Source organism: Culex pipiens, chromosome 2, assembly GCF_016801865.2.
Source record: "Culex pipiens pallens isolate TS chromosome 2, TS_CPP_V2, whole genome shotgun sequence".
NCBI lineage: Eukaryota > Metazoa > Arthropoda > Insecta > Diptera > Culicidae > Culex > Culex pipiens.
Genome location: NC_068938.1, coordinates 222,213,016 through 222,232,057, shown reverse-complemented (window position 1 = coordinate 222,232,057; position 19,042 = coordinate 222,213,016). Strand labels below are relative to the sequence as shown.

The window sequence follows — 19,042 nt, the reverse complement described above, 5'->3', positions numbered from 1 at the left end:
ACAATGTTCATATCTTAAAATGCTAAAGTTTGTTTTCCATTTTTGTTTTTATCGTGTGAGACCCTTTCAAGCTCCTCTAAAAGTTTTTTTTGGGCCAAAGAATAATGCATCAGTTTCGTACTTTAATCAGCAATTATGAATCAAACTACCATAAGTGGCAAAATATTTTAAATTATAAAATATTAACAAAAGTTTGTTTATATGGTTTGGACGTATTCTGGAAAATTTCTAACCGATTTCGATAATTGTTGTTGCATTTAATCTGGAAAGATCTCAATAATAATCTCCAACAAGTTATATCAATAATTATCATATCATTTCGTTTGGAAACACATTTATCCTGAGTTGCAAGCAGGGATGGAATAATCGCAAAAAAATCAGTTTCGCTAGCGAACTTTCTTCACCCGCGAAAGAGAGAGGAGGCAAATCACGCAAAAGAAAATCGCTCCCGAATTTCTTTAAGAAAATCAATCTGCTGATGATTTTTTGTGAATTTCCTTGTCAGCACCACTTCAACATATTTATTTAACTTTGTTTACGCACATTGCCCATCCACAAAATGTGACAGGTCGTTTTTCGACGTGTGACGTTACACTTGCAAGTGTAGTAGTGAATAAGATGTTCCGCCGAATAATCAAGATGATGATGTTTTTTTAGATTCCTTTTACCGATCGCGATACGCGATGGAGGGTAGCCATGCTCCCTTCGGATTTTTTCTCTTGATGAACGCCCAATGATTTTCTTTTGATGATGATTATTCCATCGCTGGTTGCAAGAGAAAATTCAATTCCATTTTTTCCATGCTTTTGTTTGATTATTTTTGGTTCAGTCAATCATCATCGAAGGTGTGACCTGCGAAGGAAACAAGCAGCCTTTCCCACTCAAACTTAACGTAAAATTCGAAATAACTTTTACGGATTCTAATCAATAACGAAGTTGACTTTATAGCTGTCGGCCACCATTGCTAGTACCAACCACTAGTGTCTTCCTTTTTATCTACAAGGACTTCGCCGCCCTGGGCTCCTAAGTGTATGAAAGTATGGCACGGAGCGACGGCGCCGAATACCCATATTTACACAAAGAATTTAAGAGCGCCCGCCGCGGGATTCGAACCGACGACCTCTGGGTAGTGAGTCCAGTGCGCGGTCCGATTGATCCACACGGGCGGGAGACCGTCAATACCGTTGCAAAAATGTTCATTAGAATCTTAAATGAAACATACAAAAAATCAAAAAATAACAGATTTTTCTTGAAAATGTAAATCATTTCAAACTTTTTTTTGTTAAATTCTCGAGAGCAAAAAAAAAGTTGAATTTATTCGGGAGCTAAGGGTACATGAATTTATTTGGATCTACCTTGACGGAAAAAGTTCTCTAAAAAAGTATCAACATTGGTTCAACATAGGCAGAAATAAACGCAATTATGTTAGTAAATCGACTTTTCCAAAATAACATAATTTAATAATTTTTAACGATGAGCACAGGCTACTAAGATGCTTGCCACGGTATAACTTTACATATAATAAAATCAAGAATAAAATTGACTTAAAAAAAAAAAGAGAGATCAGAACACCTAAGTAGGCGATGTCCACTGAATTAAAAAATGTTTAGTTTAGTTAAAAAGTAATAAATTTTACGAAATTTTACATATCTTTGCTAAAAAAAAATATTTTTGAAGATCATCATATATTTCGTAGTTTTTCTTTGTGAACACACCATGTTCAACCTTTTTTCTGCCCAAATTTGTCGAAAGACATAATTTTGAACGAACATAAGGTCCATGGGAGAAATGAGAATGCAATGCAATGCAAACATATTTTACTGTCCCGTCATCAGGGGTGAGATTGGGTCATACAAATTTCTGCATTTTTGTTTGAACCAATCTCACCCCCAGACTCAATGTCACCCCTGATGACGGTTATCCTAGACAAATTTATTCGTGAATCTGCAACATTTAGAAAAAAAGGCAAAGATCTAACCATATTTTTAGGAATTTATGAAAAATGTATTCTTGATTTGGCAAAATTTGTGCAACTTTTTCCATGTTTTCAATAAACTGTAAAGTTTTAAGAGATTTTTCAACACTCAAAAGAATAAAATTCTTTCTAAATAATTTAATCTTTTTGCTGTAATATTATTAAGAGTTTTTCATTCTTTAGAAAATTAGCAGTTCTTTCAACAAAAAATATGAGTAGAATTCTGAACTGAAATATATTTTTAATAAATATTATTTTAATTAAATTATACTATTTCAATAAAGAATTGAAAAAGCCGCCGGCTAAAAACTCCATATTGAAGAATAATATAAATGTGCCGACAAAAAAAAAAATTCAAACATGAACGAAAATGCATTTTGAGAATAAGATATAAAGTAAATTTTATCTTATTAATGTTTAAAATTATATTATCTCTTATTCTATTTCTTGAGTTTTTTTTTCTATTTTTTTCGAAAATGAATAGTTACAAATAGCTTCATTTTTATAAATTATAACATACTTCTATCCATCTATCGAGAATATTTTAGTTTTTTCAAGTTCTTTGAAAAAACTGAAATAAATTAAACAATTTTCATAGATTTTTTATTACTTTCAAAATAAATTATTCCTGTATACAAGGGTCTTGATTGCTTCAACAAGACTCATTCACTCGCAAGCACAAATTGAACGTGAACGTGGTAGTGCAGACCAAGTGAGCGCCGCGCTGGTATTTTGTTAGCTTCTCTCCTCTCTGAGCATATTCATTTTTGGTGACTCGGGTCGACGAACGGATTCACAAAGTAATTGTATCGCTGTGTGAAGCGATTGGCCAAGACAGCTAGCGAGTTGTGCTCGCTCACGAATGGTCGCGCACTTGAGTTGGCAAAGATTCGTTCAGTGATGTGGCCTTTGAACCGAAAATTAGGACCCTTGCCTGTTTATTCTAATTTCTGTTTGTTTATATAACTATATATTTGCATCATGAGGAATTTGAAACGTACGTAATTTTTGTGATTAATATTTTTTCCGATTACTTACAAATCTGAAAGTCGGAAGTAATGTTCAGAAAATTAACTGCAATCACGCTTCCCACCCAACACGTGTCTCCTACGCGTAGTATTTCGATACTATTTTACACCAAACGCGTGCCAAACCAATTTCACTCATGTATATTTCTCAATCATCGCATTTACGCAGCCATCCTCACCCCTCAAAAATAACATATTAACACTTTCTCTTTCTCTCTCTGACTGTCTCTCGCCTCCCCACCCCCAAATTGGGTGGCATTTTGCGAAAATTTCATTCACAGGAATCGCCACCCAAACCATCCTGACGATTCCCGTGGGGCAACAGGTGATTTCCAGCGCGAGCAGCAGCGACAATTTATTGCAGTGTTTAAATTTTAATACCGTCGCTGCCGCAGCCGCCGCCGCCAGTTCCAGCTCGTCCTCTTTTGGTGATCTGGTTGTGGGTGGTGGCCATCAGAACCACCAACAGCATCAACAGCAGCATCCCGCGCTCAATCATCACCATTTGCCGGGGTTGAACCACTTGAACCATCACCATTTGAACCACCTGAACCAGCAATCGCCAAATGCCGCAATCGCGAGCCAACAGCTGTTGACGAATCCACTGGCGTTGGCCGCAGCCGCAGCCGCCAGCAGTAACCACTTGAACCACCTGAACCACCTGAATCAGCAACATCAGCAAAACCAGCATCTCCAGCAACAGCAGCAGCAGCATCACCACCAGCAACAGGCCAAACAGCAACTCCAGCAGCATTTTGCCGACAAGGTCAAAAATTTGTCCACGCACGAAAAAACGCCCTCGGAACGGTCCACGCCGGAGATGCGCATCAAGCTGGAATCGCCCAAGGTCGCGTCACCGTCGAGGTCACACCAATCAAGTCAGCAGCAGCAGCAACTTAAACGGAGCAGCATGTCCCCGGCAGGGATTGCACCGTGCTCGGGAAGTAACGGAAGCATCACCGGGGCAAGTGGCGCCAGCAGCAATGGCAGTGGTGGGGCGAGTAATAGTGCAGGGGGAGGAGGAGGAGGAGGAGGGCCGTCGTCGAATGTGGGGTTGATACAGGTCAGAAACTTGACCAGTCCACAGCATCAGATGCAGCAAATTCAGCTTCAGCAGCAGCAGCTTTCGCCCGCGGACGGGGCCATCAGTAGGTGAGTGTGTATGTGGCCAAAACCATGATGAAACGTGAGTTTAACTATCATTATTTTAACTTTTTAACTATAAAAATAAAATGAAAAATAAATCAATTTCGTACAGCATTGGAGTTTGCCCTTGAACCAAAGCTTTTTTTTTGGCAACATTTGGCTGAACTTGTAACATGTATGATTGCGTAATTTACATTTTACACAATTACAACAATTATTATCAAAATGTTTTACAATTTATTTTAAAGCGTGAAATTATAAAAAAAATCCTACTCTTTCTTTTTTCAATAAATTTTAAAGATTTCGAAGTACATATTTTGTCTGGTTATTACTGGAATATTATTTATTATTTTAAAAAAAAATTCCAAAAAAATAAGCTTTCGGTTCTAATCGGGATCAAGGTGAGGAAGCCAAAAATAATGGTTTCAAGCTTTACCTTCCATTTTTTTTCAAGCGAAAAAGATATTTTCTATGTACTCCTAATTATTTGTAAAATAATGAAAGAAGTAGAAAAACATTCAAAAATATTTGTAATAACATAAGCAATTGTTAACAATAAATAATGTTTATTCGAAATTAATTGAAATTCATAGCCTAATTTTTAAACTGTGTAAGTAAGTTTATACACATAATAAACTAACAATACTACAGAAATCAAGCAAAATATGAGGTTTAAAAAAAAAAAAACTTCGGATAATCGAATAAAATTTAAAAAAATAAATAAAAAATTTCCTAAATTTTCATTTCAAAACGATCTTTTGATAATAATTATCTTAAAAATTGCTACTACAAACATTAATTCAAGTTTTTGTCGCTCAGCTTTGGTCGGAGTCGGAGACAAAAAATAAAATGAACTGAATTTAAATTTGTAAGCTCGATTTTTTGAACAAAAATTATCAAAAAAAAAAATTTCAAAATATTACAGTTGTAAAATCGTAAATAAAATCAATAAGTATTCGAAATTTGTTTTAGATTTTACGTGTGCAAACAATAAATTAAACCTATTTGATTGAAAATTCTAATCTAAAATCTAAAATCTGAAATCGTTTTGTAATTTTAAAACATTTTTTATTTACATTTGTGAATGTTGACAGATTTTGTGACTTTAAAAATATTTAATAATACATTGGTTTTTGTGTGCCTTTACTTTTCCACTTAAATTGAGGTCAAATTACATATTTTAGAGGTAGATATTTTTTTTATTCAACCAATACAGTTTTCAACCTGTCAACAACATTTTTTACTATGCAGTTCACAATCGATTTTACAAGATTTTTCAATGAAATTTTAATTCTTTGCGAATATCAAGTATTGTTTTCGAAAAACTAAAATATCCACAAAATTAAATTTGTTGAAAATAATAAAACCATCATAATGATAATACTACAGATTTAAAAATAAACACTATCTGCTGTTGTTAGACGTTTGATTTTGGTTGTATGGTTTAGGATGTCAAAAGATCCTTTTTTATAATTTGAATATTATTTCAAAATTTGTTGCTTACAAAAATTGAGAATGTATTTTTGGAAACCATACAATAACTTTCCAAACGTAGGCAACTTCTGCTTTCATTTGACATCAATATTGGAAAAAAAACTCATTACTAAGGTTTTTTTTAACAACGGTTATTAAAAAAAGTGAAATTTTTTAGTATTTTTGAAAGCAAAACATTTATGATAGTTTTTTTTTTGATTATTTGACATCCATACTGAAAATTTAAAAAATAATATTTGTCTTAAATGAGTAGTTTATGATTTATTTTTTATAGCTTTTTTTTGTAAACAATATAATCACATTCGACACATCTGAGAAATTCGCGTTTATTCCCGATAATAAATATATTCCAAAAACAGAAAATTGAAGTATTTTTTTTTTTCAGAAATCCGTTGGATTGTGAAATTTTAGTCGCTTTCGAAATTTCAAAATGTGTGTCGCAAACTATTTGATTTTTTCAAATTGTTACAGCTGAAAACATTATTCAAACTTGTTTAGTTTTGATTGTTGTCCTTAATAACATGGAGTTACAAGAATTTTATGTTATTTTACTTGGAATGGGCAGCTGACTTTCATATACGACACGATTGCGGGGCATGACCGTATTATTTTTTTGTTTTCTTTTTAAAACGATTTCAAATTAGTCAATGATGAAACACTTACATTCTTTATTGAAATTTTCACCCTCAACAGGATAACTACATCGAACGGTGAAATAACCGTCACGAAATCTCAACCTCCTCAAACCCCACCACTTCACCCCTCGTGCTCGTCCTCTTCATCTTCTTCCTCCTCATCATCCTCCTCGTCATGCTCAGTACAAAAAACGCATCCCTCCTCGTTGCACTTCAATCCATCCATTTCACCCCAACATCCCCTGCACCACCCTTCCCACCTTCACAATCTCTCCCTCCACCCTTCATCAAGTCGAGATCAACAGCAACATCAGCAACAACAACAACTCTTGGTGCCATCATCGTCGTCATCGCTGACCTCGACCACGGTCACAGCATCCGGATCATCCGGTTTGTCTACCGCCGGTCCGGATCACCTGCAACAACTCCAACATCAACAACAACACAAACCGTCCACGTCGACCACGTGTTCACCGTCCACATCCGGCACCACTCCGGGAATCATCTCCCTTACGATGGACGACGTGGAGCAGAAGATTTCCCCTCACGCGCTGCACCCTCTACCTTCAACGTCCTCGTCTTCTTCCGCGGGGGCCTCCCTCAAAAGGCACCGGAGTCTTACGCCACCACCGAGAAAGCTTAGCCCGGGAGGGTCTTCCGTTCATCAGTTGTCTCTCCACGAAGAGGACGGTGACGATGAGGACGGTGGGCGGGATTGCGACCGGGAGCGGGACTGTGACGAGGACGGACAGTCCACGGCGAATGAGCTCGAAGATTCTCCAAGTAAGCCCCCGAAGGTTTCCGTTTGCATTCCGATTTTAACACGATATTACACGAAAATACACAAAAAAACACAAATCGAAACATAAACTATTTCTATAACGGTTAAAAAATTTCAATTATACAAAGATTACTTTAAAAGTTTTATTCAATCTCTTTTCATTTTCAAATTTTAATTTAAATGATATTTTTTTTGGAGTGAAGGAATCTTGAAAAACAAACAAGAAAGAGCAGAATTTATTTTTTTAATGTGTCATGCTTCATGAAGTATTCATTCATTTAGCGAGCAGTATCAAGTAATTGGGCTTTTTCTCAGTCCAGTTACCAGACAATTACTGTATCCGAAACCAATCAAAGGAACGAAAAATAAAATACTTATTGGAACTCTCAGAAATATTTTTATTTTAATGGCAAATATCTAATAAGACTTCTAAAAATTGAGCTCATGAAAAATATGTTTCCTTACTTAAGCAAAATTTAAAGAACATTTTCGATTTTCTATATTTCGTTCGTCTATTTTTAAAATAGGGCAGCGAATGACCAAGAAGGTTAAGCTGCCACAAATAAATAAATTAACAACAACAACAACATCTTTAGAATAAAATATATCATTAAAAAAAATCGTCAAATAATTTCAACATCAAATTTCCAACAGGAAATCCAGAAAATCTCATCGTGCTTTAACTGGATTTTTTGCTCATATTAGAATTTGCAATAAAATTTTGCTTCAAAATACCAACAACTTGATCCAAGAAGTAAGATTTGCCATCATACCGGAAAATAAATTGGAAGTGTTATTATCCAGTAGATATTTTTTTCAACTTTCCTTACGATCCAGACAACATGGAGTTATAGTTTTTATCTTATTCCAATCAGATTATAATGAGAATTTCAAACATGGGATCAAGAATGTGAATATAATAACATTGTCTTATATTGTACAATTTCAGCATACTGTGATAATAAAAATATTATTACAAGGGTTTAAGATGCTTTGCATTTTTTTTATTTATTTAATTATTTTAAACATTTTTACTACAATTTAAGCACATTAATTAAAAAATTGATAGTTATTTTGGTTCAATTTTCAAAAAAGCCATTTTTCGTAAATGATTCGACCATACAAATCTCCGCGTAATATATACAACATACAAAAATGTTTTGTTGGCATTTGAAAATTTGTATCTTCAAAAAAGTTGTAGGATTTTCAATGAAATAAATTGACACTCAAAAAAAAAATTAACCTAAAGCGAGAATCACATAGTTCTAATCCTGAGATTTTTTTTATTTTTATTCAAATGAAATTCCCCGCAGAAATTCTTTGAAAAAAATAATGCATCTGATATATTAGTTTGGTGTAAGGAGATCATTGATGTTTACCTTCTATTGTTTTTTCTTAATATTTTTTTATTCATTCATTTTATTTTTAGTTGATAGTACAGTGATTTTTTTTATACCAAAACAAGGGAGCAATTATTGACTAAAATGTCCGATTTGTTCATTTTTATTTTTATTATTTTCATATTTGGCTCAAACTTTTTGGGGACCTTTGCTATGACCTAATAAGTCAGTTTATGTCATTTCACCCATACAAGGCTCCAGACAGTTTTGTTAACCGTTCATACAATAATGGTAAATATTCCAAAAACTGTATCTTTGATGGAATTTTTTGATCGATTGGGTGTCTTAGGCAAAGTTGTAGGTATTAGTGAGGACTATTCAGAAAAAATAGATACACGGAATTTTTTTTCCAAAATCTGTATTTTTTAATTTTGTAGGTTTTTTGATATGTTTTAGGTTTTTTCCCGTCTCCAATTTTTAATGAAAAATTGAATTTTGCAATTTTGTGCCCTTGAGTGACCATCTCTGCAAAAATTTCATCCGAAAAGTTTAAACAAAAATCTTAAATTCCGGCTAAGAAACGTTAAAGATTGGACGCTTGGTAGTTGAGATACAGCGGATAAATGAAAAAGAAACAGGAAAATTGAAGTTTCCATAGTCTTACCCTAACAGCCTCTCATTTTATTTTTGTTCAAATTTGTGAATTTTTTTTATCTCTTCGGTTGATTTAAATTTTGGAATCAGAACTAACATTTCAAAAGGGCCTAATATTAAATATTTGACACAAAATTGCTTATTTGGTCATAAGGAATAACCCCAAAAAGTTTGAGCCAAAAAAATAAAATAAAAAAAAACAAAATGAATGTTGTGTATCGTGTTTCTCTTAAATATAATACGCAACAATAAACTAATTATTATGTTTCATGATTTGTTAAACGGAAACCACAAAGATTTTTTTTTTGATGATTTTTTTTTTCAAAAGGTTACGTCATTAATGCATGTTCCCTTGATGTTTTTTGTCACTCTAAAATCCATTTTAATTTTACAGTTAATACATAAATAAAACATTTAACATTTTTAGGAGTTCAACAAATATAACATTTTGCCAAAAGCGTTAGCCTATTAAATGCTTTTTAATTATTTAAAATTGGATTAAACATATATTTTTCGACGATCTTTTTAATTGAATCCGGGCTAGCTCCCAATTGGGCCTAAGGCCTAAGATGGTTGATTTGGCGGATTAAATTGAAAAAAGAGATTTATAAATAAACTGCAGCATGGTTTGCAGTGTGATTCAAAGCTTACAGTACAATTTGTTTGTAAAGCTTTTAACGTATTTTTTTCAAATATAGTTTTTTAATAAAAAAAAATCTGAGAAAGTCGGAAAATGAATTGATCATGGTGACAATATATTTTATGGTTAGGAAAAATAATTTTATTTTGTGATTTTTTTGATGTTTCTTTCAAGAAATAAAATTAATCAAAAATCTAAAGTCAAGAAGAGATTCTAATTAAAGTTTACCAGAATTTGTATAGGAAGGAATACCAAATTGAAGATAATTCAATTTTAATGCTCACAATTCTTACCAAAAAGTTATTTTCCATCGATTCCTAGTTTGATCTTCTAAATTCGAAATTTATTCCCCCACATCAATTTATTTTAATGAAGTCCAATAAGTGTGACCAACATCACTGAGTGACAAACCCTTCTTCGCTCTCTAATCAAACCTTATTTATCAAGAAATCAGTCGTCATAAGCGAGCATTCGCAGCAGCAATCTCTAATAATAATAACAAACTCAACGCTCTGAATCGACGACGACGATGGCGATGACGATGCCTGAAGTCAGAGCCACTTAGGCAACTGTTTAGCGTAAATTAAGCGTTAATGGAGAATGTCAAATTAATTGACTCGGAAATTGAAGAAAAGAAGAAAACCACACAAACACTGAGAACGTGCGTTGCTGCTGCTCCTTATTTGCCAACACAAATTCACAATGTGTGTGATGAGTTAATGGCGAAAATGATTCGTCTCAGTCATCGACCAGCGGCAGCATTAGGCGACTTGTATTATGTGCACAGTTAAGTTTAGATGGGGTATCATTGCCCTAAATTAGCTATAATTGCCGTTAAGTGTGTTTGCTTGGAGAGATCGCGCGGTCGTTTTTAGCTAATAAAAGGAGATGCTGTAAACTGGACCAAATTTTTTGAGAAGATTGGTGGTTTTGTTGCAGATTCTTTTTAATTGCATTTTGCAAAATTTGAGAGGGTGTGAAATTACTTATTTTATGATTTAAAGTCACACACAAGCACACACAGTCACACACAACCAAAATATGCCCAAAAAACTAATCCCACCCCACCTTCCAGACGAACTCACCATCAACCAGACCAACTGCAACGTCGTGGACGGCATCGACCTGGACGACATCAAGGAGTTCGCCAAGGCGTTCAAGCTGCGGCGCCTTTCGCTGGGCCTGACGCAAACCCAAGTAGGCCAGGCACTGTCTGTCACCGAGGGACCCGCCTACAGCCAAAGTGCCATCTGCAGGTAAATTTTGGCAATTTCAAGTAGTTTTACTCCGCAAAATTGGCACATTAAAAGTTTCGCAAAAAAATTATCACAAAATGAGAGAGAGAAAAAAAGAACGGTGTGCCAGGACATTGCGTCTTTTCCCCACTTTGTTTTCTTTTCATTTACGTTAATTATTATTCATAATCAATGGTCTAGCGGATTAATTTATCGTTTGTCTTTCTCCATTTTTTGATTCCTCCGGTGGTGGAAAACCACCCCCGCGTAAAGTTCCCATTTTCACGTGTTCTTTTTTTCGATTCTTCGTTTTATTCCACTGGTTCGATTGTCGTGTCTCGCGTCACATGGATCTTGCAGTGCCCTCGCCGCCCAGATGTACTGCGCCGCCCAGCTTTCGTCCCAGCAGCAGCAAATGTATGTATTTTTTCAGTTCCAATTTTTTCCTTCTCTCTCACACACATTTTGTCGTTTTGACTCCCATTTTTCTGATGTGACGTTGCACCCATCGCGTACTATTATTCTTTCGCCAGTTTTAAGTTTTCCATTTTTCGTAATCCTTTTGCATTTTTATACGTAGCGATAGAGATTTTTGTTGTTGGTTTTTATACCAGTGTGTGCGCGCGTATTTTTGCTAGCGCGCTTGATTTTAAATTTGGCATTACGTTTATCTGGGGGGAATCAAAATTTAGTCGCGCACTAGCGCGGAAAGGTAAGACTAATCTTTTGCCAGGTATGATTGCATGATTTTAATCCAGCAAACGAAACAAACAGAAAAATCGTAGCACAATTCCCATCGATTTCGCGTGTAAATGTTTTTCAGTGTCTGTTTAAAACTACGAGGTAGGTAAAGTAGGCTGCGCCACGACATCGCATGGTGGTCGCGCCTACTTCGTCACTGGAATGCAATTTTTTGTTTACCTTTTTACATTTGTTGATTTCATCAGCTTTTTGTTTCGTTTGACTCGAAATTCCCCCAGAATTGGCCAGGGCATTGTTTTACTTTCCCAACTTTTGTTTATATTTAAGTTGCGTTCACAAAATTGTATCGATCATCGATTGAACTTCACTCTCAATGTCCTGGCAAATTCTGCAAAATTATAAGTAGCGGGAACACTGCGTTGACTGCTTTTTTATTTAGTCACACTCAAATCGTCCAAATTTCAAACAATTCGAAAACATTTTCGCAACTTAATTTTCAATTAAACGTTTCCTCCTAATGTTTTTTGTCTTGTTCTTCTTTCTTCTTTTTTCATTTGTTAAATCCACTACCTTTCGAAAATCCTACAAACAAAAATCACATCTTCAAAATTCCAAACAACCAAAAATTAGGTTTGAAAAGTTAGACATAACCCCCAAAAGTGCACAAAAGATCAAACCCGTGCTGGAGCGCTGGATGAAGGAGGCTGAGGAAAGGTAAGCGATCAAATTTGCCCCCCAAAAATTACACAGTATTCGATGTAATATCACAACCGAAAAGCAAAACTCCTAAATTTTCAAACCAATCTCTTCCAGTCACTCATCCCGCTTCAAGTCGGGCCAGAACCACCTGACGGACTTTATCGGCGTGGAACCGTCCAAGAAGCGGAAACGACGGACGTCCTTTACGCCACAGGCGCTGGAGCTGCTGAACGGTCACTTTGAGCGCAACACGCATCCGTCAGGTAAGTGAGGGGAAAACGGTGGTGGAATTGAGTTGAGTTGTCAAAATTGTCAAAATTGTTAAAATTGTCAAAATTGTCAAAATTGTCAAAATTGTCAAAATTGTCAAAATTGTCAAAATTGTCAAAATTGTCAAAATTGTCAAAATTGTCAAAATTGTCAAAATTGTCAAAATTGTCAAAATTGTCAAAATTGTCAAAATTGTCAAAATTGTCAAAATTGTCAAAATTTTCAAAATTGTCAAAATTGTCAAAATTGTCAAAATTGTCAAAATTGTCAAAATTGTCAAAATTGTCAAAATTGTCAAAATAGTCAAAATTGTCAAAATAGTCAAAATTGTCAAAATTGTCAAAATTGTCAAAATTGTCAAAATTGTCAAAATTGTCAAAATTGTCAAAATTGTCAAAATTGTCAAAATTGTCAAAATTGTCAAAATTGTCAAAATTGTCAAAATTGTCAAAATTGTCAAAATTGTCAAAATTGTCAAAATTGTCAAAATTGTCAAAATTGTCAAAATTGTCAAAATTGTCAAAATTGTCCAAATTGTCAAAATTGTCAAAATTGTCAAAATTGTCAAAATTGTCAAAATTGTCAAAATTGTCAAAATTGTCAAAATTGTCAAAATTGTCAAAATTGTCAAAATTGTCAAAATTGTCAAAATTGTCATAATTGTCAAAATTGTCAAAATTGTCAAAATTGTCAAAATTGTCAAAATTGTCAAAATTGTCAAAATTGTCAAAATTGTCAAAATTGTCAAAATTGTCAAAATTGTCAAAATTGTCAAAATTGTCAAAATTGTCAAAATTGTCAAAATTGTCAAAATTGTCAAAATTGTCAAAATTGTCAAAATTGTCAAAATTGTCAAAATTGTCAAAATTGTCAAAATTGTCAAAATTGTCAAAATTGTCAAAATTTTCAAAATTGTCAAAATTGTCAAAATTGTCAAAATTGTCAAAATTGTCAAAATTGTCAAAATTGTCAAAATTGTCAAAATTGTCAAAATTGTCAAACGAACGAAGCTGCGTCTGCTTGGATTAATTTCAATTAATTTCAACAACAATTTACCAACATTTTCGCTTTCATTTTAGGCACGGAAATTACCGGGCTAGCCCACCAGCTGGGCTACGAGCGCGAGGTGATCCGAATCTGGTTTTGCAACAAGCGGCAAGCGCTGAAAAATACCGTTCGGATGATGTCGAAAAACTTCAAGATGGAAAGTTCTTAAGTCAAAGTGTTTAGTCATGTTTTTTATTTGCGTTGAATTCATCGGATACGTTGTGCCATTTTATTGATTGGATAAGTGAAAATTTTAGGAGGAAAACAAGAGAATTTTTGTTTTAGTTTGTTATTAGTTTTTATGTGCAAATTTATAGTATAAATTTCAATATTCATCATTAGTTTAAGGGCAGCAAAAATCGTACTTTCAATTAGTTTTGTATTAAGTAAGAAATGAAGCAACCAAAGTTCCTACAAAAAAACTTAATTGTAAGGGTTATTGTCACAGATGATGCTAAGAATAAATAAACGAGACATTTGTATAAACTCAAGTAGCGCGATAGAAGCAAACTGCACTCTCTATCTGTTTAGAGAATGTTAAGAAAAAACAGTATGGCTTTTCTTTACCGACTAAAGGCAACATTTTTTCAGCAATCGAAAATGACTCAGTGAAGTAACGCAATTCTCCTGGACTCGACAGGTGCCAAAAGTAGCAACTCATTTTATTCTTATTACTTCATCTGCGAAAAAGCTAAACAAAACAAAAGAAGCCGTGCCATACGCTTTCGAATCACTTCAATCAGTTTAAACTCGCACTTATCAGCTGTCGTTAGAGCGTTAAAATGCAATTGAAAATCGCCATAAATAGTTTTACGTTAGTTGCCATAATTTGCAGTGCACATAATTAGAGCAGGAGATTTCTAAATAAGCTACACACAATTTGTAAACAAATTTATGTATAGAAAAAAAGAGACGAAATAAAATACGAAAACAATTGGCAAAAAAAGATCTCTTCAATTGGCAAACGTCCCTGGTCAAAATTTGCGAAACCCTCTCCCCCCCTTTTCAAAACAATCGCAGCAAGCCGCGTCTCATTGGAGCCCAAATTCAGCAACAAACAAACAACCAAGCAAAGCATGCTTCGATGTAGCAAAGCAGCACGATTAAATGGAGCAAACAAATGGAATAGTTTTTATTTTGTATTTTTGCACCAAAAGTAAAAACAAAAAAATGCACAGAGAAGCAGACTCATCAGCCAACGTCATCACCGTCGTCATCGTAATTGTGTGTGGGGTTAGAAGAAAGAACCAGTCCATATCTTTCAATAAGCAGCAGAAGGAGAAATCGTGTGTTTGTGTAAATAGTTAATAGTCAGAAATAATCACAAAAAAAACATGGTGTAAATTTGTCCCCTCTCCCCCTCTAATCTCTTGTACTATAACGATTAAAAAGAAATTTAAAACTTAACAGAATGGTATTGAAAAATAAGCATGACACACGCCTCATAGATTTAGTTGTTAAGATGAGTGTTTAGTATTTGGTAAACCGGAAGGAAGCATATTAATGTGATATTTAATTACAGAAACAAACACAAAAAAAGTATATTAAATATTAACACACAAACAGAAGGCAAACCCATCCCCGCGGAAGGCAATTTCACACAAAATTGACTTGGTAGAAAGAAACGGGCAAATTCGGTGGATCGCGGATTAAGTGGGACAATGGGAAATAGCTGTTTGAAGTGAATTATGGAATAAATATTGTATTAAAATAAATTCGCAGTATAAATATTTACGACACTGCTGATCGATTTGCTGGTTAGAACTTAAAAGAAATTCCAACTAGAATTTACAAAATTCTAGTTTGTAGCAAAACAACAAAAATCTTTTTGATACCCCGCTTTGCCATGTCCTTTTCTTCAAACGTTTGTCCTACTCCCATCCAGCTTCGTCTTGTTAGCACATGGCTTCACGCTTATCAACCAATTTTACACGCGTATCAATTTTTACCTTTACATTTTTTTTTTTCTAATGGTTGGACATTTAGACCTTCTTTAGGGCCTTCGATCACGGAGGTCACGCCGAATTATTCCCAAAAATTTTCTTGAAAAGGTTCATCATTTCCGCTGATTTGCAGCTGGACACAGTTTTAAAAGTTTATTGTTTGTCTGAAAAAAGGTGAAAATCTGTGAAATCAGCTTGACTCTGTTTTGGAGTGCGCATTTTTCGAAGAAGCGAGCAGATCGATTCGGCTATGCTAGTTGCCACGGTTGTTGGCCACGCGGATTTGATAAGGTCACTCATGTCGATTTGAGTCAATTATTCCGGTAATTTTGATGTTTATTTATAAGCATTCAGTTTAACGACGATAGATCGTCGCTTGTATGCTATCTTGTGACAAGTCCTATCTTTTTACAGCAGACGTGTCACAGATAGCTACTAGACACTAGAGGTCACAGAAAATTTTGGATTAATTTTGCATATATTAAAATTGTTCTAAAATTTCTGATTCACGATATTTGTACAAGACTTAAACTTGTGTTGATTTTTGTTTATCGAGGCATAATATCACTGCAACCAATCATAGCAATTTTTGGTGTGACTAGAGCTAGAGGGTGACGATTCTAGAGATTTTCAATTTTCCGGGAATTTCCGGGATCCGGGAGTTTTAGTTTTAGCAAAATTATTGATCAGTCGACAAAAATTTTAAAAATTCAACATTTCCATGAATTTAATATTAATAAGTCACAGTTATTTAACACAATATTAGTTTTGTATCGAAATACTTTGTGGAATATTGTTGAAAAAGTTTCTCTGAGCCGCTAGTACAAATTAAATTCAAGGATTTGTTGGTTTGTACTGAATTATTTTTTTGTTCGATTCTTAGTTCTTACTAATGATTTTTCCTGAGTTTTTAAAAAAAATGTATGTGTTGTAGTTGGTCGTAGTAGACCTCAACTAGTTATTTGTTTTTTCACCTTAACAATAATTTAAATATTTGAAAAATTGGGATCTAGCCAAGACAAATAAGGATTCTAAGCAACACATTATTTTTTTTAGTTTCACTTTTTATTGAAATTTTCTTTATTTATAAACATCATTCACACAAGATATTTTTGATTGTCCACCTACAAAGAAAACTGAACTGAATATTACCAAATTGGCAATATTACATAATTAAAAAAAAGCAGACTTAATTAACAATTGATATTTAGTGCCTTTTCAAAATCGAAAGTTACTTGCCTCCAAATTTTTAAATAACATTTTAAGGTAAATTTTGAGCTACCCATTATTGTGGTCGTGTTACTAATGTTAAGATTTTTTTCAAGTTTAATTTTGCACTTTCTTAATTTGTAAATCAAATAAGCAATGGTGAATTCAAAATGGCCATTTGGTTGTTTTTGTGGATTTAATTAAAATCTTCTTTTTTCCCTGATTTTTTTTTGCATTAATATTTTTTTTAATTCCCGCGAGTCTCGACCCAATTTCCCGGGATTTAAGAGGTTAAAAAATGACCAATTTCTCTGAAAACTTTTCCCGGGAATTCCTGCTCGTCACCCTCTAGTTGTAAGACCCGGCCTTTTGAGGTTTTGCTAAAAATCAACCTTTTTTGTAGCTACAAAAATCTTTTTCTTAGCATAACTTTTTAGATACTTTAGTAAACAGTATAAATTTTAATAGGGTCTTATGGGACCCCAAAACGAATCAAATAAGGCTGACCCGGCCAAAATCGGTTAAAATAACTCTGAAAATCTTAAGTTTAAATCACAAAAACTACTCTTTAAGCTTCATTATACATTATTACTTCACTAAACTAAAAAAATCTTCACTAAATTTGAACGTGACTCAAAAAAAATCTCCCAATTTTCAAAAAAGTTCTCAACTAGTTTATGGCTCTTTATATATTTTGAAACAAAATGTAGGGCATGCGTAACTATTCTCATTTATTGAACTGCTTTTTTAATATTCGACGAATAAAGCTAAACAGTTTTAGCTGATTTTCTTCTGTTTTATCAGTTTACATTTTTTTTGAATTTCTTATCAAAGCAAGATTTGACAATTTTTTTTACATTTTTAATACAGCGAATGAAAATAATACTAAATTTAGTTAGTTTCTAAAAAACTGAAAAATCTGAATAATTCTTCAAATGGTTCAAACTTAGCTTATCAATTGAAATTACATAAATAACCTCTGTGGTAGAAATATTTATTACGATCTCATATGAAAAAAAATATTGCTGAAAATTGATAAATTTCAAGAATTTGACACCATCCGCGAAATCGTCAAAATTCAATAACCCTATATTAGTAATTGAACAAGGGTATCCACTTGCTTAATTCTACTCTAGTTCTTAAGATTATTTTCATTCCTATTTGAGTTTTATAAAATATTTTGAGAAAAATCGTTGCAGTTTCACACAAACATAAAATTTCACGGGATTTCGCGGACAAAGCCAAATTTCGCGGATTTCACGCTGTTCGCGAAATCGTGAAATTTCACTAACCCTAGTTATACGTGAAGGTATATCTAGAAGGTATTTTTAAAAAGTTCAATTTTCGAGTGATTTTATAGCCTTGCCTCAGTGAGGTGAGGAAGGCAAAACAGTGGTGATTTTGACAGTCACTGTGTTTCTCACAAATTTCAACGCAAAAACGTGCAAATTAAATTAATATGTTAGATTGATCAGTAAGGTTACTTTTAATGTTTCTTTTGACAAATTCGCAATGAAATGTTTGTTGAACTAAATTGGTTAACTATTTTTTAAATCAATATCAATTTGTGGTTAATTTAATAATATTTTTAAAATTCATCAAATATTATTTTAGAAATAGTTTTTTTTATAAAAATAACAATTTTTGTGGCCACCAAAACCAATTGTGAAGTATATTTTTTTTCAAATTTACAAAGGAATTTGTTCTACTTTAAATTTGTTCCAATAAAACATAAAGCTTGCAACTTGGAAATAGATTTTAACTATTCTTAGTGTAAAATTGTCCAAAGAATCTGATAATGCGGTCCATTATCAGATTCGAATAATTTTCATTGAGAAAAACATGAGACTTTGAAAATATTATCTAATCCGATTTTATCTTTTCCGATTTTCTAATCCGAATGTTTCAAATTAAAGTTAACTTAGGCCGTTGCAAATATTTGAACTTGAACAAACTTCAGATATATTGATATATAAAGATTAATGTAATGTTTGGAAGTGCATATACCGATGCGTTGAAAATAAAACGGCATCATATAAAAAATCGTCATATTTATTTGGCAGTTCTGAAATACACTTCGCTTTCATCACTGATTCGGTTATTAAATTTGAACTTAAGGTACTTATTCAAGGCAAACAGCGGTCGCAATTGTATCGTTAACTGTTGATCGTTTCATTTCAACTCGAAGCAATAAATCTCATCAATTATTTCAGCAACAGTAACGAAACGAAACGCAACAAATCG

General features: G+C 33.5%; 1 protein-coding gene across 5 annotated transcripts in view; it reads left to right on the top strand.

Moving 5' to 3' along the window:
- Positions 1 to 15,025, top strand: part of LOC120423808 (polyhomeotic-proximal chromatin protein) — a 180,005-nt gene extending 164,980 nt beyond the window's left edge. The window contains exons 5-11 of one of the 5 annotated variants that reach the window (XM_039587724.2): positions 3,285 to 4,155; positions 6,337 to 7,061; positions 10,769 to 10,949; positions 11,289 to 11,345; positions 12,261 to 12,344; positions 12,444 to 12,592; positions 13,679 to 15,025. In XM_039587724.2, coding sequence (XP_039443658.1) covers positions 3,285 to 4,155; positions 6,337 to 7,061; positions 10,769 to 10,949; positions 11,289 to 11,345; positions 12,261 to 12,344; positions 12,444 to 12,592; positions 13,679 to 13,815 — 2,204 coding nt within the window. In that variant the 3' untranslated portion in view covers positions 13,816 to 15,025. Of the gene's footprint in view, positions 1 to 3,284; positions 4,156 to 6,336; positions 7,076 to 10,768; positions 10,950 to 11,288; positions 11,346 to 12,260; positions 12,345 to 12,443; positions 12,593 to 13,678 lie in introns of those variants that run through there. The other 4 variants (XM_039587725.2, XM_039587726.2, XR_005606285.2 and 1 more) reach the window with 4 other exon arrangements.
- Positions 15,026 to 19,042: the final 4,017 nt, after the last annotated feature.